The 23,191-nt window shown below is 32.1% G+C and overlaps 2 protein-coding genes across 2 annotated transcripts; both read right to left on the reverse strand.

The window, feature by feature from the left end:
• Positions 1 to 5,793: 5,793 nt before the first annotated feature.
• LOC127899826 (protein TIC 214) lies at positions 5,794 to 7,394 on the reverse strand. The gene is given in 8 exon segments (XM_052433958.1): positions 5,794 to 6,079; positions 6,540 to 6,628; positions 6,630 to 6,686; positions 6,719 to 6,789; positions 6,826 to 6,894; positions 6,950 to 6,983; positions 7,109 to 7,319; positions 7,321 to 7,394. Coding segments are annotated over 8 exon segments (891 nt in total).
• A 14,580-nt stretch (positions 7,395 to 21,974) lies between these two features.
• On the reverse strand, positions 21,975 to 22,778 carry LOC127899827 (uncharacterized). Its single transcript, XM_052433959.1, has 2 exons — positions 22,507 to 22,778; positions 21,975 to 22,404 (listed from the first exon to the last, which is right to left on the reverse strand). The coding sequence occupies exons 1-2, from the start codon at positions 22,776 to 22,778 to the stop codon at positions 21,975 to 21,977; spliced, it is 702 nt and encodes a 233-aa protein (XP_052289919.1).
• Positions 22,779 to 23,191: the final 413 nt, after the last annotated feature.

The raw sequence follows: 23,191 nt of genomic DNA on the forward strand, positions 1-23,191 counted from the left end.
ATACATAATATTCTCATTCAAATTGGCATAGAATTCTCAAACTTGTTTAGGCACGTATGAAGTGATCTTCTTAATGGTGTTTTTCAAATTAGCACAATAATGGATGGTTCAATCTCAAAAGGAAAAAACTTAGAAATAGAAACACTATGTTCAGGATGAATATTTTTTTTAAAGCAAAAAATCTAGACCATCCCTAGGGGAACAAGTATATTACCTTTTACTATAAGCGCAAGGTATGTGTTACGAAAGATTGAGTAGCTACTGTTTTGATAAATTGGAGACTTTAGGACACGCTCATTTAAATTGGCTTCACTAGGATCTTCTTCAATTGAATATGCATGGCCATTATGAGATCTAACAAAATTGTTGAGTGAATTGGTGCAATCGGTATGTATACCCAATCCTTGTGCTTGAGCAATTTTGATGAAGTTTCTATCATAGGCCACAGGCTGTCATCATTTTTTTCTTCATAAGCAGCATGCAGCACATCAATTGGATCAATTTATGCACATTGGAATCACCTAGAACATCTACTTCCTTTGCTTGATCAACATGCATATTTTATTTCTTCTTCAAAGAACTTGATATTGTGGAAATCATAATGCACAATCCAAAAAAGAACTAAAACAAAGAAGCTCTAGAGATATAGGCTATTGTTTGGTGAGAAAAAGTGAAAAAAATGAGCTAAATAGGAGCCCTTATATAGAGAGATAACCCTAGACCTTATATGGATAGAAAAGTGTATTTTGGGTGGAAATAATTATTACGTTTTTACAAATAATTAAACAACTCAAATAAGGTCATAAAATCTTTAGTACAACAATAATAACTAAGATATACCTGAAATAAAATCATATATAAGAATTATTTTCAAGAAAAATTGCAGAAACTGCAAGTGTGATGCAAAAACACGTCAGAAGGACGACACTAAGAATCATGTCAAATAAAAAAGAAAAGGCGCAAATATAGAAAGGTTTCATGTTCAATCTGAAAATGGTCAAGTGCTTATGAGATAAATACAGAAAGTCCCCTTAAGACTGTAGAATCTAAGAACAACCCTAAATTATGAAAAACCTTAAAAATAAAACGCATGCTTATATGTTTCATGCAATTATCCACTCGATAATGACTAAAATGCCCTTTTTGATAAATGAAACACATAATTAAAAATTTTATGCAATAAAACTTTTTTTTTTTGCTTTTTTTTTTATTTGAAAAGAGAACAAACCAATATGCACTTTTGTAAAATAAAACATGATTTTTGAAAAATTAAAGAAACATGCTCATCAATAATCATTCATCAAATATACACATAAAATCAAGATAATCAAACTTTAATCACATAAACTCATAGAAGATTAGTGAAATTTAAACTTGTATGTGTGTTTGATACAAATCCAACCAGACTCAATCTTGATTTTTCTCAAAATCAACAACTTTAGTGTTGAAAAATAGAATGAATATTTCAAACTAACCTTATCATCTTGATCTCCAAATTGATCTTTTTTATGTAATAGGCAATATAAGAAGAGATTGCAGTAATAAAGTTTTTTTCTTTCAATCGCACATATACTTTTTTTTTTCTAAATTGCCTATAGCCAATATCTTTCACTCTACCTTTTAAGGTAGGCTTTTTCATATTATCTTCTATCATATTTGTGATACACAGGCTCTTATTACTTAAGGTTAGCTTCACTATTAAGAGTTATAGGTAGTTATTTTTTATTGAGGTGCTTGCACATCTTAGTATCTATAGTTGAGATAAGAGCCAAAGTATATAGTTAATGTTCAATCCATTAATCTCAACATCAGCAGTCTCAAAATTGAAAATCAAGCTAGAATCAAGACTAGAAAGATATTGTGCAAAAAAATAAGTTTAAATTAAACCAATAAAAAATTGTGTGAAGCTTTCAAGTCATCAAATCAAGACTTTTATGCACATAGTGATTAAAATAGAGAACATGTCATGTAAAAACGCATGTAAATAATGTATTAACCACGTCATGAGATGCAACAAAATAATAATACATATACAAAATGTTATAAACATGACCACATAGAACCAATACCTAAAGCTTTTCTTAAGGAATCAAATATAGATGCATTTCAAGCTTTAATAAAGATATTCGCAAGCTGATTTTATGTTTTAATGTACTCTCGAGATATAGTCTTGCTATTAACTAAGTCACGAATGAAATGATGTCTGTTATAAATGTGCTTAGTTCTAGAATGTTGAACATAATTCTTAAAAATATTAATAATACTTATGTTATAATAACATATAGTAAGAATATCTTGAACAATATAATAATCTTCAAGCATTTGTTTCAGCCTAAGTAATTGAGTATGACAATTACTAGCACCAACATATTCGGCCTTACCAATAGATAAAGGAATTGATTTTTATTTCTTACTATACCAAGATACAAGATTGTTACCAAGATAAAAACAACCTCCAATGATGCTTTTTTTGTCATCAGAATTACCTGCCCAATCAGCATTGCTATATCCTCCAAGACTTGAATTAATGTCTTTAGTACACTAAATTCTATCATTAATAGTTTCAAAACGAAAGATTCGTTTAACAATAGATAAATGAGATTCCTTTGGATTTGTTCATATCTAGCACAAACACCAACATGAAAACAGATATCTAGTCTACTTGTAGTTAAATATAGTAACCTACCAATTATACTTCTATATAGACTTGGATCAACACTAGAACCACTATTATCTTTTATTAATCTTAAATTCGTGCTCATAAGTGTTCTCATGTGTTTGGCTGAATCTAGTGTAAACTCTTTTTCCAAATTTTTGCCATACTTACTTTGAGAAATGAAGATGACATTTTCGAGTTGTTTCACTTGAAAACTTAAGTAATAAGTTAACTCACCAACCATGCTCATTTCAAATTCATTCTTTATTTGATCAATAAATTCTTGAACACGCATTAGAGATGTAGAGCCAAAGACAAAATCATCCACATAAATTTGAGCAATCATAATTCTAGGATTAAGTTTTTTACTAAATAAAGTCTCGTCCACTCTCCTTCTCTTGTAGCCTTTTTCAATCAAGAATTTGGTTAATCTTTTATATCAAGCCCTAAGAGCTTGTTTTAATCTATACAAAGCCTTTTTCAATTTGAAAGCATAATAAAAATGATATGGATTTTCAAAGCCCTTGGGTTGCTCAACATAAGCTTCTTCATACAAAATTCCATTCAAGAATGCACTGTTAACATCTATTTGAAATACCTGAAAGCCAACTAAACAACTAAAACAAGTAATAACCTAATAAACTCTAGTAGTCACAGGAGCAAAAGTTTCATCAAAATCAAAACCTTCAATTGTGTATACCCTTTTGCAACTAACCTAGTATTATTTCTCACTATATTACCATTTTTGTTTATTCTTATAAATCCATGTGGTACCAATAATATTAGTGTGATTTAGCATAGGAACTAGTGTTCGAACATCAATATGCTTCAAATTGTTCAAGTTCTTCTTGATAGCTTTAACCCAAAATTCATCCAGTAAGCTTCCTTAGCATTTTTTAGTTCAATTAATGAGGTAAAACAATTAAATCGAGCAAGATTTGCATACCTCCTTATAGTTATCATGGAGCTTTTTGGACTTCCAATAATAAGATTTGATTGGTGGTTCTTTACAACTCTTCAAGATGGTCATTTTTTCACTTGATCATGAATTGATTTGTGATTTTACATTTTCTTCTTCATTTTTTACTTGAGATGATTGGGAAGAATTATCATTCGTCAAATCAATCAGTTGACTTTTGATCTGTGGAGTTTGGTTGATTGGACCCTTTTTCAGTGAGGGTTCGACCATCACTTGACTTTGACTTTTCTTGATTTTCAATAAACTTGGTGATTTTCTCTTCAATAGAAAATTCTGCAAAATCTTTAAAGTCATCAATAATATCATTGGCAGATTCCATAATACATTGAGTCCTCATTGATAAGTTTTACTATTCATAGAATAACCAAGAAAAACACCCTCATCGCTTTTTGAGTCAAACTTACCTAAATATTGATGATCTTTCAAGATATAACAAGTGCTACTAAAGATGTGAAAATAACTTAGATTACTTTTCTAACTTTTTCATAATTCATAAGAAGTTTTCTTAGTGTCTGGACGTAAATACACGTAGTTAATAATATAACATGCAGTATTAAGTGCTTTTGCCCAAAGACATCTAGTTAACTTCTTGGAATTTAACATCACATGTGCCATCTCCTGTAAAGTTTTATTTTTTTCTTTTAACAATTTCATTTTGTTTAGGAGTGATAGGTGCTGAAAATTCATGCGTTATACCACGTCTATCACAGAATTATGCAAAATTGATATTTTCAAATTCTTTTCCATAATTAATTTTAATTTTACCAATATTGCGATCCTTTTTAGTTTTTAATCTAACACATAAAGGTTTGAACACATCAAACATATCAGATTTTTCTCTAATAAAATCAGTCCATGTGTATCTAGAGAAATCGTCTATGCAAACAAAATCATATATTTTTCTAGTAACACTTTCCACTTGCATTAGACCCATGAGATCCATATGAAGTGTATCAAGTACTTTAGATATGGTAATGTATGGCACAATCTTGTGTGATGTTCTCAATTGTTTACTGAATTGAAAGAATAACAGACTCTAGGTTGTTTCTTGTTGAGCTTACGCAATCCTCGAACAATTTCTACACTCACGAGTTTAGTCAATAATCTTATAATTCAAATGACCAAGTTTTTTGTGCCATATCTCAGTTTCATCAAAAGCTGTTTTATGACAATTAATAGATTGGATCAATTTATAATAATAATTAGACGATCTAGTTCATTCAAGTATACATTATCCCTTACTATTAAAAACGTGACTTTACTGCTATCAAAATTACCATTAAGTTTTGGTTACAAATTTGACTAATCCTCTAAAGATTAGCTTTTAAATCTTAACATATAGAACATTTTCAAGTCTAGGAAAACCTTCAACATTTAAAATTCCTTTTCCAAGCACACTACTTTTAATACCATCAGCAAAGGTTACATGCTCTCACTACATTTTTTAGAAATTACTAGTACAAGCTCGCAAAGATGTAAATGACATATGTGCTTTTAATTCATATTTCCTAATCCAAATTGGTTTAGTAAAGTTACCTTTAGAATTAAGTTTAAAATTAGAAGCATATCCAGATTTATCATACAAAAACAAATTAGATGAAACAATGACATATGTACTAATAATGACTCGCACATTGATAAATTAGAAGCATTTAGGTCTTATGTGTCCTTCAACATGGAAGAAATGACAAGTAGGAACAAACATTTCATACTTACCATGTGAGTATAATGTATCATGTGCCATAGATTTAACTCTTACTTTATTAGGAAACTTTGCTATGGTAATGGTAGTTCGGTCATTGGTTGAGTATTTGAACTTGAAATAATTTCATTATGATATCTAAGACCATGATGATCTGAACTAGGTTTTCCCATAGTCAAAATCTAATGAGTTTTGTTTCGTTCCAGAATTCATTGTTCTCAACGATATTTGAGTACTTCTAGTTCTATCGAAACTGGCTTCAATTTTTCTTCTTTTTTAAGAACAATAGTCTTAAGGTTGATTGCCAAACTTTTGAACTTTAACTTTTTACAAAAGAGTTTTGACATTTAAGCATGCATTTTCTTGCATTTATCATTCATCTTTACCCATTCTGAATGCATGCGATCATATGCTTTACTCATTGATTTGACAACGGGGATCAACATCATAACCAATTTATGCTTTTGAATTAGATTCTTCATCATTCGTCTTTACACTTGAGATTTTAACATCATTATGAGGAAGAATTCGTAAATCACAAGGAGGAGAAACATCATATGATTTTGATCCTTTGTCATCAATATATTCAAGTTTCAACTTCTTATCATGAACAAGTTCACTAATAATATTCTTATCATCAATGCTCGAGTCACTATTATCATTCCATGTTATTTCCATTCCTTTCTTTTTCAAGATGTAATTAGGACATCGAGCTTGAGTATGACCGTAACCATCGCAAGCCCTGCATTAAAGATGTAATTGGGAGATCGATCTTGAGTATGAAGGTAACCATCGCATGACTTGCATTCAATTCATTAAAAAATTCATCAGAGGATAGTTTTTCGGTTGCGAAAAAATAATTATTTTTTTTTATCATGTCCAAAAAAGTTGACAAACTAGCTGGATATGTAAAAGAGATCCTTTCTTTTCCATCACTTCGACATGCATAAAAAAAATAATGTGACATTTCGTTTCGTACAGCATTTTCAAATCTATTATTTTTTTTATATCGAAGTGGCCGAGTCCAACGTTTATAGTCGAAAAGAAGGGTCACAAGAGGTTTTTCAAACCATAATAAATATTTCTCTTCTTTTTTTTCTTTAAATAATTGAAATATTTCGAATTTCGAATTTTCTTGATTCCCATCCAGATAAGAAGTTTCATAAACAAGGTTATTTTTATCGCATGTCTCTTTAAAGCACAAGTGGAATTCATGCTTTGTTTTTTTTTCCTTTCCATTCACTCAGATTTCTTCTATTTCCTCGATTTTGTCCAGATCCTCCTTTTCTTTCGAAAAAAAAGGAAGGAGAAGGATCTTCTTCGGTAGATACCTCTTGTTCCTGTTTAGTCTCATCCTTTCTTCCGTTTTTTCTATTTCTACATCTCTTTCTTCCGTTTCTGAGGTTTCTTTCACTTTCAGTTTCTTAGTAAAAATGGGTGAGGGTATTCTGCCTAAATACTAGATACAGGTAATAAATAAGAGAATACTAAAGATTCGAGCCATAGAATTTCTCAATTCTGACACAAGGTACTTATTAAATCGAATAAGTACATTAGACCTAATAGAATTCTTTTGCTGCATCCAAACTAATACCAATCCAACCCATTTCATGAATAAAATGTGACCAATTAACCAACCAACAAAACTACTTGTTACAAATAACATCTTGTTGTTGCATCGAAACATATAAATGTTGACTAATCTGGCTAACATTGAACTTGGTAAAAGGAAATGGTTGAATAATTGAAAAATGAGATTATTCAGGAATACACATTGAATGCTAAGATTACGCATTGAATTTCTGGTAGTAGATCCATAATCAAAAAAGTGTTTGGGATTGTTCCAGAAGAAATGAAACAAAAGATACGGTAGAGCTAGGACAGTTATTGTATGCGGTCTACCCAATGCTAGATGCAGAGGCGCATAATAGATCGATATGAACATCATGAGCTGTCCCGCAATAAAACCAGTTGTTGCTGATACCTTCTTCTCCTTCTTCCATAACCTGAGCTCAGAGAAGGAAGAGATAAGATGGTCTTATGGAGAATGTGGTCATAAAAGAAAGGACCTCTTTTACATATCTAGCTAGTTTGTCAATCTATATTAGTTTCAAATGAATTAGAATTGGAAGAAAATTTACCCTTTTGTGCAAGTTGCGACTTTGACCAAAAAAAAAAAAAATTCTTCTTGTTGGTTCTTGAATTTCCTCAAGTCAAATTTTGAATCTTTTTGGTGATCACAACGAGGGATTTTTGCACGTCTTTAACTTTATTATGAGCATCATCAATATTATCAGCATCACTCTCTGAATTTTAATCTCAACTTGAACAACAATACCTTTTTCTTTCTTTTTCTTCAAATGATTAGTCTCAAAAGTTTGATATTCGTAATCAGTTGATTTTTTGTCATGGTTCTAATATTACAATATTCTTGAATAGCTACAATTTTGATAAAAAATCTATCTGGCAAGGATCTTAAAATTTTTTAACCAATTCTTCATAAGAAATTCTTTTACTAAGAGAATATGAAGTACTAGCAATCATAAGAAGTTTAGCATTAAAGTCAAGTATTTCTTCATGTTCATGCATCTTCAGAATCTCAAATGTAGTTGCAAGTTTTTCAAATTTAGAGTGTTTTACCGTATTGTCTCCTTCTCTTCAAAGAATTTCCTGAGCTTCCTTAGCAATGGTACATGTAGAGATTAAATCATGCTGATTGATGTCAACTTCATTGGCAATAGCATTAAGAGCCTTGAAATTAAAGCTAGATTCTTGAATTTCCGCGTTAGAATATTCATCCATAAGCTTAAGGATTATGTTTCCATCTCAATCAGCCTTAGTGGGTTAACTATAGTCTTTTCTTACACATTTTATAGCTCTTATGTCAATAGATTTAATAAAATTAGTCATCTTTTCCTTCCAATATGAATAATTGGTGCCATCAAGTAATGGTAGATCGGCGGTAGATCTTCTTTCTCTCAGCAAATCTAAGCCAACAAAAATAGATCAAGATCCTAAAATCTCAACAAATAAATTGTTAGCGATCTGCTCTGATACCACTTGTAAAGAATTTAAATCAATTTTTAACAAGTGTAGGCAAAACAAAATGATAGATAAATTAATTTCTCTAATTAATTAATCATGAAATTACTATTCACTAATTACTATTCATGTAATACTTTTCACAATTATTATTCAATGTATCACACTATTCACATTATCATAAATATACTAGAAACAATAAATTATAGAAAGTAAAGCACACCGAAGACTTTTATAAGGTTTGGATCACTATCCTACATCCATGGGGCTACACCCAGACAATAAGCAATTCACTAAATAATGAAAAGATATACAACGTATTGGTTTCTTACACAATTTCAGAGACCCACTTACTCTTGTCGACACCTCGTTGTATTTAATTCCGTTGACCTTTTTTAACGAGAATTCCTCGTCTTTAATTGTATTTGCTACTTTCTTTGACATTTTTTCCACACAACAAACGACCTCTTCGTCTCGAAGAGACCGAAGTTAATATAAAGAATGTCTAATGAAAGACTTAATATAATGAAGACTTGATGAAGAAGACTAAAATATCATAGAGATATGAAATATCATATATGGCCAAATAGGTTTCTTCTCATTCTTTGCATTGGTTGCTTCTCTGATATGAAATACGATATGTCTTCTTTATAACTTCAATGTGTAAAATACTTCTCTTTATATATGAGTAGTATTTCACCCAAGTTCTAGTAGAGGAATATTAAGATATACTATTTTAAGAGTCCAATAATCCATAAATACTTGGTACTAGGATATACTTCCTTAAGAGTTCTATATTATATGAATACTTGGTATGCTTACCAAACTAGCAGTCATTTTTATTTGGAACATTTTGATATGGAATCATACTTACATGTCAAGTTTCTTTTTTTATGCCTCCAAAAATATTCTCCTATATTCCACATAATCTAATCTTAATTATTTTCGAAGACAAGATAAATCACAAATAAAAGAGAACAAATCCTTAATAAAAACAATCATGATGAAACATAAATCTTCTTGTTTTTTTGAAACAAGTGCATCTGACTCAAAGGGAACTCCTTCAACACTCTTTCTTCTAGATTCCTCATTTTGTAGCCTATCTGTAACCATATCCAAGGTTAATTTCTCATTTGACGCTAAATTATTCACTGCCACCACTAATATCTCTTAACTGTCAGACAAATAACTAAGCAACAACAATACTTATAACTCATTATCTAAAATAATTTTCATAGTAGTCAATTGATTAACCAAGCCCTGAAATTCACTAGTGTGTTCAGTTATATTGCGCCCTTTTTTGTATTTCAAGTTAACAAGCCTTTTCATTAAATTGGTTTTATTCTATATTGTCGACTGCTCATAAATTGTTTTCAATTTCCTCCAAAGAACATCAGCCCTGGATTCCTTCGCGACATGGTGGTATGCACTCTGATCAATCCATGAACTAATAGCACCCACATCCTTATGATTTAATTGCGCCTATTTCTTATCATCTAAATCGGCGGGTCTAACTTCTTTACCTTCAATGGGTTCATGTAAATTTTTCATGTACAACAAATCTTCCATCTTACACTTCCAAATACCATAATTCCATGATTTGAATTTAATCATACATGTCTTGGATTCCTCCATCTCAACCATACAAGTAATAAAAACACAACCTGACGCTCTGATACCACTCTATTGGGAAAGGGACTTACACAAGCAGCTGTAAATTAAGCGGAAACAAAACTCTTTCTCTCTCTATGAGATTAAAATAGGATGTACACCACAAATAAATAGGTAGAAAAATAATCCAACAAAATCCAAAGTAAAAATCAACCGCAAGATTAACATATTTTTATGTGGAAAACCCAAAGTGGGAAAAACCACGGACAGTAGTTCGATAAAATCTTCCACTATATAATGAGATTACAGCATAAATTCTTCTCTAGATAATATTGAAGGCTACCAACACCAAGAATCTTAATATTCTTAGTTTATAATAACAATCTAATAATCGTCTCTCTAACAAGTAGGCATCTCAAATAACAGCTAATGAAAGGATAAAATAAAAGTTAAGACTAGTAAGATTGTAGAGGGCGATGCCAGGAACTTATCCTCAAATTTAAGGAGAAATTAGGGTTAATTTTACCTTCCGATTGTCCAATTAAAGAAAATTTTACCCCTAAATTGTAATAACCAGGCATTGTCTTCTTCTCTCTTTTCCCACTCGTCTTTTTGCGATAATAAAACTAGGGCTGCCGCTTGTTTTTAAAGCCAAATTTCATGGCAATTTTCATCCAAGTCCAAAGCTTAATGTTAATTGCACATGAAGCAAGCCTTTTTTGGGCTTTGAGCTTTTGGGCCCCCAAATGAGATGGACTTAAAAGATTTATCGGTTTTGTTTGATATATTTACTGGTGATGGCGGATGTTTTGTGTTTGCTTGATAATCAAGCAAGCCTTGTTTGATTATCAAGAGATTAAAATGTTATTTTGTGCTTATATTATAATTTGTATTTGTGTTTATTCAATTTATTAGGAATTATTAATTATGTTTTAACTATATCTAATTTTATGTATTTTTGTGTGTTTATTAGGTAAAATATTAATTTCACATAATTTGAGACTCTAAACAGATAAATGAATGTCAAATTTAGATTCCTGAGGTCCGAAAACTTTAAGATGAGTCAAGATTGACTTAAAATTGAGCTTGTGCAAAAATTAACTTTTTCTGTTGATTAAGATATGAGTGCATTGGATAATTGTCAATTTTGACTAAATCTCAACTATTCATGATTTAATGGCCACAATCGTGCCACGTGGCAATGATTGGTGAAGCAAGTTATAGGATCCGAATCTTTGTATTCAGGTCGACCCGATCCACCCATTAACTCGCCAAATCTCAACCGTTCATTGACCAAATCGGACGCTTCACAAGATGCCATTTGTAATATTGACTTTGAAGTTTGACCAGCCGTTGGATCGTTATCTAATGGTTGTGTAGAGCGCATGTATTAAGCTTATAATGGAACGCAATACACTGGATTATGAATTCTTTTTTCTATAAATAGAGCCTCATTTTTATGTTTTGATTATCTCTCTTCTTCTCAATTTCTCTCAATTTCCCTGTAATATTATTTTTCAGGTGTGTTTTAATATTTTGCATAATTATTTTTATAAATAAATTTAGTTTATTTTCAATTTTCATTGTTTTTAATCCTTTTAATTATAAGCAATTTAATTTAAATAATTATTTTTATTTCAATTATACTTAGCTAAATAATAATAGTTAGGGTAAGGTGAAACTCTTAGGAAATAACTGAAATATGTGGTTGTGTGCACGATTTTCTTAGGAAATAACCGAAAAACCGAACCGAAAGACTGGGTTATTCTTGGAATTTTATTTAAATAGACACGTGTTAAATTTTAATTGGTTGCATAAGATAACTAAAATAGGCATGCACACACGATTACGGGTATATATATATTTAAAAATTGTTGTTGGTGTTTGTTTCCAAATTTTCTTTTTATTTTGTGTTGTAAGTTTTAATTGTTGTTATTTTTATTTGTCTATACAACATTATGTTTATGTAGATGGAGTATTGGAGTTTGATTATGTATTTTGAAATCTTAATATTTCATATTTTGTAAGTACTTTATTAGTAGTTAGTAAGATATTAGTGATAAAATGTGTTTTGAATATTTTGTATTTATTGTTAATATTTGTAATGAAATTAGGTTAAATTAATTATTGAAAAATTATTACATTCATGAGGCCTAATGAGCTAAAAATTTAGAAATTCAAAATAGGCCCAAAACCGAAAAAATCGAACAGAACCGATCCAAAAATATATGTTTATGTTCGGTTTTTATTGAGTTCGATTCTTATTTGTTTTTTTTTATAAAATAACTTATTTAAATCGGTTCTACTTAATTTTGATCCGAACCGAACCGGACCGAATCGTGCCCAGTATTATTTATAGTAGACAAACAAGGGAGTATGGCACAATAAATTCTTAATAGCTTAATATAAGGTATGGTAAAATGGTATTTTGACTTATTGTAGACAAATTAAATTTTGGTACAATAAATACTTAATTCATAATAAAATTAATGGGAAAATAATAATAATTTATATAATTAATCTTTTGGGTAATAGATCTAAAAACAATGGCAAAAAGAATTTATTAAATTTTATTTACTACTAAGAGTGGATCCATAACCCTAACTAATTCAATTTCATAGTTTCATTAAAATTAAGTTGCATATATTCAAGTTTTATTTTTATTTTTAGATAAAATAAAATAAACAAATTAAAATTTTTCCCTATAGATCGACCTTAGACTCACCGAGTTATAATATAATAAGACACTCTTATACTTGGAAGTTAAAAATTATTTTTAAGTTGTGTCAATGCAATTGGCTGTGATTACTGGTGATGTATTGGATGTTGCACGGTGTTGGTGATTTACTTTTAGCATATTAGTTTTTATGGTTTGATGAGCAGTTTATTTTGTGTAAGGCATCATTAGTTTATGTACTTTTAGCATATTTTTTTATAGCACATAATATGTGTCTTGGATGGTTGAATTTGACAGAACCATTTTGTGTGCAAAGTGTAATGATTTGCCAATATTTTCATTCAATGGACATATATTTCTATAAAATTTTATTTGCAAATTTTTATTTCTTTTATTTTTTTAATTTTTTCAAATAAACATTGACACCATGGTGTTAGTCTTTTGATGGTGTTATTGTAATATATATATATATATATATTAATTCCATAGTGTGATTATTCTTGTGAATCTGTTGTATTAGCATTTGTTCAATAGCATATTGATTGAATTCATTGGCACTAAATTATAGTGTTAGTATTTGCTGAATAAAAATTCTTTGATACTAACACTCAATGTTAGCGAAACATATTGCTGACATTATTTAGATGTCACTGAATGTCGTTTTCTTCCTACTAGTATTCAAAATTTTACATTTGATGGTATCGATTATAATGCCTTCCAGCCATTACCCATCAGTGATAATATTATATTGCTACTTATTTTTTCTTCAAGTTTAAATATAGTTTGACATCTCTAATTTTGTGTACTACTTCCAGAAGTTCTACGATTCAATTCTAAAATTGCAAGATTTTTAAGTTTTTTAATTTAATTTATGTGTGTGGATTAATTCATTTTTAATTGATTAGATTAGTAAAATATAATGAATTTTAGTCGAATAAAATGTATGTTCATTGGATTGTGTATACACTTTATAAATTATAAATTAATTATTAATTTATCGATTAATTAATACCTCTTTAAATGAATAGGTTTTTGTGGTTCTGAAATTATTAATTTATAGAGTTTTTACTATATCTCCCACAAAATTTAAACTTGAGTGGCCAACTAAATAAAACTGCTTGAAAACTACTCGATCAAGATCCCAAGGGCAATTGTTATCTTTACTTATTTATAAGGTAAAATTAGCTAGATATGCACATATTTTTCATAATTAAAGTTGTTGTTCTGCAGTTTTTATATACTTACGTAAATTTGAATTCATTTATCTGTAGCATGCTTGAATAATTAGGTCTTGATTTAGTTTTTTTTTTTAAAGAGCATAACTAAGTTTACATTTATGTATCATATACACATGCACACGCTCATGCGCATGGGTGTATTTTATGTGTTGTTCCCTATAAATGTCTTGACATTTTCTTTCAGCCTTGTTCAAGCTTTAGATTAACATTACTAGAAGAAAAAAAAAGAGAGAGAAAAATCATTTTTTTATTGTATTTAAAAGAGGGTAATTAACCACTTGGGCTTAGCCCAAGTGGCTAGAGCCACTCCCTCACAATTGTGAGGGAAGTGGTTTGAGCCCCCGCAGACGCATTGCGGGTGTTTAATTTAAATGTCCTTCCTTGGAGTCCCAGAGCTTGAGTGAAGGTAGTCTTTCTCCCAAAATGGGAGTTGGGCGTCCCTCGAATATTTGAGAGGGTTAAAAATCTAAGCGGTGCCATATCAGAATTGATGTAAACAAGTCTCAGTAATTTGTATGGTGTAAATATCATGAGCAATAGTTCTCTTCAAAAAAAAAAAAAGAGGGTAATTGGTGTTGAGCCTCAACAAGGGGTGATTGTTGTCATTTGGTGGTTGGTTCAATCCTTGGATGCGGTTTGCAACAACTTCAATGGAGGGATGACCAAACGAGTAAGGCTTGCCAGATGGGGGCACGACAACGCCAATCTTAGCGTTAGTTAGAGTGACAAGCTCACTGGCCTTCTTGTAAATCCTGGATCTACGTTTAGAGACTGTGATAATTCTATTATCCTCATTTTCAATCTTCATCATCTCAATCTCCAGCTTCTCAACGATTCGGAGATGAGGAGGATTGAAAATAGGTTGACAGGATGATAAACATTTGCCAAACATAGATCCGAATTCTGCAAAAAAGCAAGTGAGCTTGTTAATCTCACTGGCGCTGAGATTGTATCGTGGCAATCTCAATAGGAAGCCTTTCTCAGTTCGTCACCCCACAATTGAAGCTGTTGCAAATAGTTTCCTAGGTTGAAGCAGCCACAAAATGACAATACTCATCCACTTTTTTTTAGGCTTACCACCAGCTGAGAAATAAATCATTAAAAGCATGCAAAAGTACTTGTAGAAAAATAATCAAGCTCGAGAACGAAAGATACAACTTCGGGTGGCGCTTTTAGATGAAGAATTCACAAGCGGCCTTAAAAGTTTGTGATAGAGCTCTTGATTTGGGGTAGTGCATCAAATCTTAAGAAAGGCTTCGAATTATTGACTTGAAACTTGATGTAACATTTGTTTTTATGTTGGAAATATGAATAGGTCATAATCTGATTGAAGTCTGAATATGTTAAAATGCATAAATTTGAATGTACATTAATTTTCCTTTTCTTAGTAATTTTGTTTTATACATTGGAGCCTAGTAGGAATTAGGATATAACTGATCGGGGAACAAAGGTCCCATACATATCATTACATAACCAATATCCAATCCCCTCAAGGGGGTTATCAAAGACATGAAATCCGAGAGACAAGGATCCTGCGAACTTGGCCATGAAATCAGCAGCAAAATTAGCTTCACGATATATGTGCTTTATGGAAATTCACAAATCTTTATTCATTAACTCCTTGATGGCATTGATAAGTGAAATGTTGGCATTAGGCACCGATCTTGTGGAAGAGATAACTTGGAAGATACATTGGCTATCCACCTCTGCCTCCAAGTGATGGATACCACGATCCCAAGCAAGGCGTAGACCTTGAAACATACTCTGTAGTTCAGCTGACGTCACCGAACAAAGACCAATGTTCATTCCAAAACTGAACTGCCACTTGCCAGAGCAGTCCCTCACCAAGCCTTCAGTACTTGCCAAACCATTCCTTAATCAAGAGCCATCTGTATTCAATTTGAAAAATGGTTCAGAGGGAGCTTGCCAGTCAATTTCTTTGATGATTTTACTACCACGAACGAAATGGAGGCTTGATTTTGCATTATGGATGTCATGAACCCAAGATCGAATTTCAGCAACCATTTGAGTGCAGCAAGGTGCATTATGTGAGAAGATAAATTGGTTATGCCAAAACTAAATTTTCCAAATAACAACGCCAAACAAGCAAGCCCAATCATCCGTAATCTCATTGATACCAGCCTTTCCCAAGTTGAAGCATAACCGATCACGAATATTAAGAGAGAAAAATGATTGCCAAAACATATTTGGAACCAAATAATTCCATATTCTTTTTGTAATTACATAATCTCAAAGGGCATGAATCACATCTTCTTTTTTCTGACCACAACATTCACAAATCATGGAGCTTTGGATGTTCCTCTTGAATAAATCTTCTTTAGTTTTAATCCGTCCATGTATTACTAGCCACAAGAAAATACGAATTCGCTGGGGTCCTTGCCAATGCCAAATCAATTTCCATAAATGAGTATTATTGTTGCAGATTAGATAATTAAGAGACAGATAAGCTGACTTAGATGTGAAATTGCCTGACTTAGAATGAGCCCAAAAAGGTTGATCTTCACAACCTTCATCCGAAGGGGGCTTGATTGCTGTAATCTGGGGAAAGATCTGATTAGGAAGGAAATGACCAAACATGCTTCAGTTCCAATTCCCCTCATCATCCACAAAATCCACCACGCATTTATTCTTCAAGTCATCCGGTATTTGAATTGTAGTATGATTAGAAATGATAAGCTCTTCTGAAACCTAGCACTGATGCCAAAAATTTACCTTAGTACCTGTTCCAATCGACCATCTCGTGCCCTACAACATATATTTCCACATTCTTATGCTTTTCCAAAGATAAGAGCTGCATTTATTCTCTAGTGTAGAGGGAATAAAATCTAAATTAAGCCTATATTTTGATCTTAAAATCCGAATCCATAGGCTGTGAGGGGAGGTCAGCATATTCCATCCGATTTTCATAAGGAGTGCATTATTCATATTTTCAAGATTTTTTAAACCAAGACCACCTTCAGCTTTTGGTATACAGATCATTTTCCAATTAATCAAGCCGAGTTTATGGCCTTTATTCTTACTCCCTTAAATAAATCTTCAAGAAATATGGTCGATTTAATCCAAAATTCCATGAGAAATCCTTGTTGTTTGCATGGCGAAAATAGGGATTGCCTGAATTGGTGATTGAGCTAGAGTAATTCTCACAGCAAGGGAGCGGTGCATTGCATTCCATCCGGACAAGCTTTTATCAACATTAGCCACAATCTCTTGATAAATGGCTGAAATTATCCGTCGTAGCAAATCCCAATGAATCACTAATTTTTCTTACTTTTTTTGCTACAACATTCTTTGAAAAATAGACCTGAGTCTTCTGTTTGCTAATCAACTCTCCAGAACAGCAACAAAAAATGTTCAGCACTTTATTGGTCACGCCGGTTGGTTACAAGAAACCTCAATGAGAAGAAGTAGGTCATCCACAAAGAAAGAGGTGAGATAGAGGAACACCATTGCACGAAAGACGTAGAGGACACCAACTTCTATCCCTTACCGCCAAATTAATCGCATGACTAAGGCACTCAATACATAGAACAAAAATATAAGGAAAAAGAGGGTCACCTTGTCGGATTCCTCTAGAGGGGCTGAATTTCTCAGTGAGCTCTCCTTCCCATAGAATTTGCATTCTAGCCGTGGTAATGCATTCCATTACAATCTGAATAAACTCCTTAAGCAGCCCAACATCCTTAAGAGTATCATGGATGAATTCCCACCTAATCCGATCATACGCTTTCTCAAGGTACACTTTGATAGCCATCGGCTCAAATTTTCCTCTTTTATTTCTCATTGTGTGGATAATTTCTTGTGCCACCACAATATTCTCTGTAATTTGCCTTTCGGGAACAAAGCTTGTCTGGGTTGGTCTGATCAAATTAGGTAGAATTACCTTTAACCTATTTGCCAATATTTTTGTAACAGTTTTGTACATCACTGGACAAAGGCTAATAGGAAGGAACAATTTCAAATTGGTGAGGTTGTTAGTTTTCGGAACAAGGGCAATAATGGTCTTAGTAAGCTCTGGAGGGAGGGGATTTCCTTTAAAAATATTACTCATAAGATCAAAAATTGATGAGCCTACCACATCCCATTGCGACTGGTAAAATATAGCATGAAGATTATCAATTTCAGGAGCTTTTAAAGGGTTCATTCTAAAAACCGTAGTTTTAATTTCCTCATTTTAGATAGGTATGTTAAGCTCAGTTAAACTGTAGTCTTCAATTCATGGGAAAGCATTAGCAATAGGAGAATTAAAAATCACTTCATCATCACAAATAAAAAGTTTAGAGAAAAAATCAATGGCATGGGACTTTCATTTTTTCTTTATTATAAATCCACGTACCTTCACTGTTCTGAATCGTATCCACCTGATTTCTTCTTCTTCTTGTTATTGTTTTTCTATGGAAGAAATCAGTGTTTCTATCACCACATGAAATCCATTCTCTCCTCGACTTTTCGTACCACAGCAGCTCCTCTTGGGATAAAATAGTTTCAAGCTCCATCTTCAATTTGGTCTCAAGCTTGAGAAGTCGATTTGAATCAAATCTCTCCAGAGCATGCTGAATGCCATTTAATCTTGCCAATAAATGTCTTTTCCTTTTAAAAATGTTCCCAAAGTTCTTTTTATTCCACCCACTAAATTTATCCACAAAATCACAAGCCGCCTCTATATATCCTTTAGAACTGCACCATTTCTTAGCAACAAGAGATTGGAAAGATTGGTCTATCAGCCATGCTGCCAAGAAATGAAAAGGTTTAACAACATTTATCATATTCGAAGTAAGGCCAAATCTGACGAGAATAGGACAGTGGTCAGAATGAATTTTTGGAAGATATAAACTGATGCTTCAGTAATAGAAGCACTCCACTAATCGTTACATATGGCATTATCCAATCTTTTAAATAATGATCTTTTTGACCAAGTAAAAAAAGGTCCTTTAAAATGCAGGTCTATAAGCCGATTATCATGAAACCATATATCAAATAGTCTACAAACACCGGTGCTTTTTTTTTTTTTGCCTTATTTTTTCTCTAAAACATGTAGGATTGAGTGTAAGTCACCGCCTAGTAGCCATGGTCTAGTAATCGAATTAGCCACTAAGTCGAGATCAGTCCATAACTTCCTCCTCAGATTTGGGTTAGGGCTAGCATGAACAGTAGTGACTCACGACCAATTGCCTGAAGAATCTGTAACTTTAAAATAAATGAATTGCTTGTGGTTAAAAATAAACTCCATCATGAAGCCCTCTTTCCATAAAATCCAAATATCCTCGGCAAAACCCTCAGCTTCCACTTGATGCGAGAAATCTAAACCACTATGTTTAATAAAGTTATCATCTTTAACTCCGCTAATTTTAAGCTCCAAGATTGCAACAATATCATGATTATAAATCTTATCGATTGTGACAAAGGTTCTTCTAAAAACCAGTGAAGACACCCCTTGGCAATTCCAAAAAAGTATAGATAAATTCATTAAGGTATACAGAAAGAAAGGGAGGAATATGTCCATACCAAATTGTTGGAGAAAAATCAATTTTTAAATTTTTTATAAAAACTTTTAGGATCGCTCTCATACAATATATAAGAATTTGTAATCTAGAAATCGTACCTTGAAAATCTGATTTGGCTTTTTCCGCTGAAGTGATTTAGGCTTCCAGATCACGATCCGCCATCAAATAATCTTCCAGGCTATGACTCAAGTTTGATCTGCACTTGACATATGGTCGCCTTTATCACCACTAAAGCAACTAGCACAAGAAAATTTTTCTCTCAACAATTAGAGAGAAAAATCTTTTTCTCTTATCTGTATAAAGTGGCTGCTCTCGAAACATCCCTGCCTTTAAAGTATTGATACCCCTACCGTTACTTTTTATTTATTTTGGCTTACTGTTACAATATTATCCTTTTATAATAATTGTTTTTTGGACATTAAGAAAAAAATTAAATTACCAATTTAACCCTAAAAATTCTATTAATTTTTAATTGTCAAAAATTGTATGCAAACTACCAAGTATGCAAATGGTGCTTGTAAAAAAATTAATATTATTTTTTAAGGTTAAATTGGTAATTTAATTATTATTTTTTATTAATGTCCAATCAAAAAATTATTATAAAAGGGTAATATTGTAAAAGTAAGCCAAAAGAAATAAAAAAATAACGGTAGGGCTATCAATACTTTAACGGCAGGGATGTTTCGAGGCATTTTTAAAAATATAGAGACTAAATGGACACTAATCTTAAAATGCAGAGACTAAATGGGCTTTTACCCAATTAAAAATAATAAACCAAAAGTAACGTTACTTCTTTCTTGTCATAGGGGCCCACCTTGTAAAATAACATAAGGCCCCTTAGACACAAGTACATTACATAGAACCTCTCACTAAATAATATATTTAGGTTTTTAACCCAAATAACTAGTTATCTTGCTTATTAATCCAGTAGTGGCGTAATCAATTAAATGAGTTAACCCATGGATCATTTGGGAACATACAATAGTGGCTATAATAATTAGGTTTGTAATTAAACTAGCCTAATTATTTAATTCCAAATCTACTCCACTAAAAGATTGGAACTGAACTTCATAATTGTATGCACGAATAATTATTCGTCCCAAGTCACATCGATTTCTTTACTACATAATCATTTGTACAACATCGTTAATTAAATCAATATCTCAATTGTCCAATCGATTTAATTACATCTTATTCCTTGATACTTATCGGTTTTCTCTAATGATCAATTTCAACATACTAAATATATTGACACACTCTGGCTAGAGAATTCTATGATCAAGTGCCGAAAATCCATCAAGAGATGTGTTGTACAAATTCTATATTGTTAATCTAGAACTCCAATAACCATAATTGCTCCCACCAAGATACCGGGTAATCTTTACCACAAGTGTGTGTCGTGCCTATTGGTAACTCAAATGGAATAACAATTACAATCATGAAATCGTAACTAACTCAAGATTAAGATTACAGTAAAATCAATGTCTATGAGATTTAATAAGTTTGATGGTCATTTTAAGGTTAATTAAATCTCATATGTGATTCAGCTCAATGTAGTCAAACTATATCAGTAAATTCATATATGATTAAGACAAATCATTCAATGAATTTACTACTGTCTAAACATAAATAGAGCGTCCAACTCTATTTATCAACTGCGACCTAAATTTATTTAATCATAAGATAACTTGTATTTATATCTTCTGTGAATCCATATGATGATCACATAAATGCATATAATATAATTAAACGAACCTTATTCAATATATATTTATGCAATTAAAAATATTTCAAATATTTATTAATCAGAAAATAAATTAATATGCTTTAAAAGAGCATATAATCCCAACACAAAATTCATTCAGATTCCATGTTATCCTCATCTTCTAAGGAGGTTCCACTATCATCAGATTCTGAGTCACTTTTCTCACCTTTATCCTTAAAGCTCTTATCATCCGGGTCATCTTCATCATTGGCATCCATTTCCAAATCCTTATCAAGGGGTTTGTCTCGATCATCAATCGGGATATTAGGATCAGCAAGCTCCTTATTTGGTGTAGTTGGATCTAAACTAATATCTTTAGGGTCCGAATGAAAATCATGTGGGGGAAGGAATTTGATTGCTGTGTATTTTACAGGGTCCAGGCTAGTGGGAATAGCGGTGGGAATAGGTAAGTTGGATGAGGTTGCAGGGTTTTTAGATTGTGCACGTGACAATTCTTCTGCATGCACAAAAATTGGTGTGGACTTTTCACTAATAGGGTTTACATTAAAAAATGAGTATTTGGCGGTTGTCACTTGGAGTTTGCATAGCTGGGGAGTTGACATTTGCATGGCCATTTATGATAGTAGGATTCTTAGGATTCTTTTTAGATCTGAATTTGAACTGAATAGCCGACTGATCTGTTTCGGTACTGTGCCCATTGTTGTCATGAAGGGAAGAAAAACCTCTATCCTCATTATCCTCATTTTCGAGCACCTCAAAACGTGACCCCCTGAAAACACCACCATTGTTGACTTTCCCCTTCCTTTTTGACTGACATTCATCTAGGGTCCGAAAGAAGGGTTTGCTGGGATGACTGTAGAAGACCACAGTTTATCACCACCACTGTTAGTTATGTTCCCAACCCCATTGTTCTCTGAATTTTTTGTTGCTCCTTTTATTGTCTTGAGCTGAGGACAATTTTCATTCTTATGACCATAGATCCCACAATTAAAACATATAACCGGAAAATTTTCATACTCCACTTTCTGCATTTTGCCATCTAGACAAAAGTGTGAACAAAGAGGTTTATTAAGTGAAACCTCAACTGCAATACGCACAAACTTCCCTCTTGTTAATGACTCAGTGTTGTAATCGATTCGAATCACTTTTCCAACGACCTTCCCAATCATGCGAACCCTTTTATGATAATAGTGTAGAGGCATTCCCAGTAATCGAATCCAAGCAACAATGTTGTCAATATTATCATTGGAACTGTTGAAGTGAGGGTTCCATTATTGCACAGTGAGATAATGACCGAGAATGGTCCAAGGACCTTGTGTTAGAGCATAATGGGCGTCTCCTTCAGTTTTGAACCTAACCAGGAAGAAATCAATAACAGAGAATCCTTGTGACATTTTCCGGAGATCATTCAACCTATTACAGAGTGCCCTATAACCAATAGTTCTTCCAAGAAGCTTGGCCACTACCGCATTCATCCATGGTTTCACCAGTTGTGCATGGATCTTTTTTGAGAAAGAAATGGATGGGATGCTTTCCTTTTCACTAATAGTTACATCTTCGGTATCAAATTCCAAGTCTTCTTCTCTCCCCAAAAACTCCTCATCAAGTTCATTATGGTCTTCCATTAATTTCTCTTCAAAAGATAGCGAAGATGGATTCTCATCTTCATTCCCTTGGTTTCTAAATCTTTCCTTTTTCGTTGAACGGTCCTCCTCCAGTGGCGGTGGAGGTTCCTAGCTTAAGCTACCGCTATTCATACAGGCATAAGCTCGAGTTAAATTAAAATGATTCTCCCCCACTACATTCCTTTTCTTAGTATTGATTATAAATGCTACTTCGTTTTTTTCCCTAAAACAAAAGCATCTGAAAATCAATATTTTCACATATATGTAATATGTCCTTTCAACCGATAAATACTTGTTCATTTATTTATTTTTTAGATGCATCAGTTATTAATTTGTTGAGGTTAAATACTTATTTATTTATTTAATTTTTAAGAAACATCAGCTATTAATTAATAGATTTTTTATAGTCCCAA

Source organism: Citrus sinensis, chromosome 9, assembly GCF_022201045.2.
Source record: "Citrus sinensis cultivar Valencia sweet orange chromosome 9, DVS_A1.0, whole genome shotgun sequence".
Classification (NCBI taxonomy): domain Eukaryota; kingdom Viridiplantae; phylum Streptophyta; class Magnoliopsida; order Sapindales; family Rutaceae; genus Citrus; species Citrus sinensis.

Excerpts from the sequence above, each read along its gene's own strand:
- LOC127899827 (XM_052433959.1), bottom strand. The coding sequence starts at position 22,778 with ATGGAAGACCATAATGAACTTGATGAGGAGTTTTTGGGGAGAGAAGAA. Across the intron at positions 22,405-22,506 it reads ATTGATTTCTTCCTGGTTAG|TTCCAATGATAATATTGACA; the intron begins GTTCAAAACTGA and ends TCACTTCAACAG.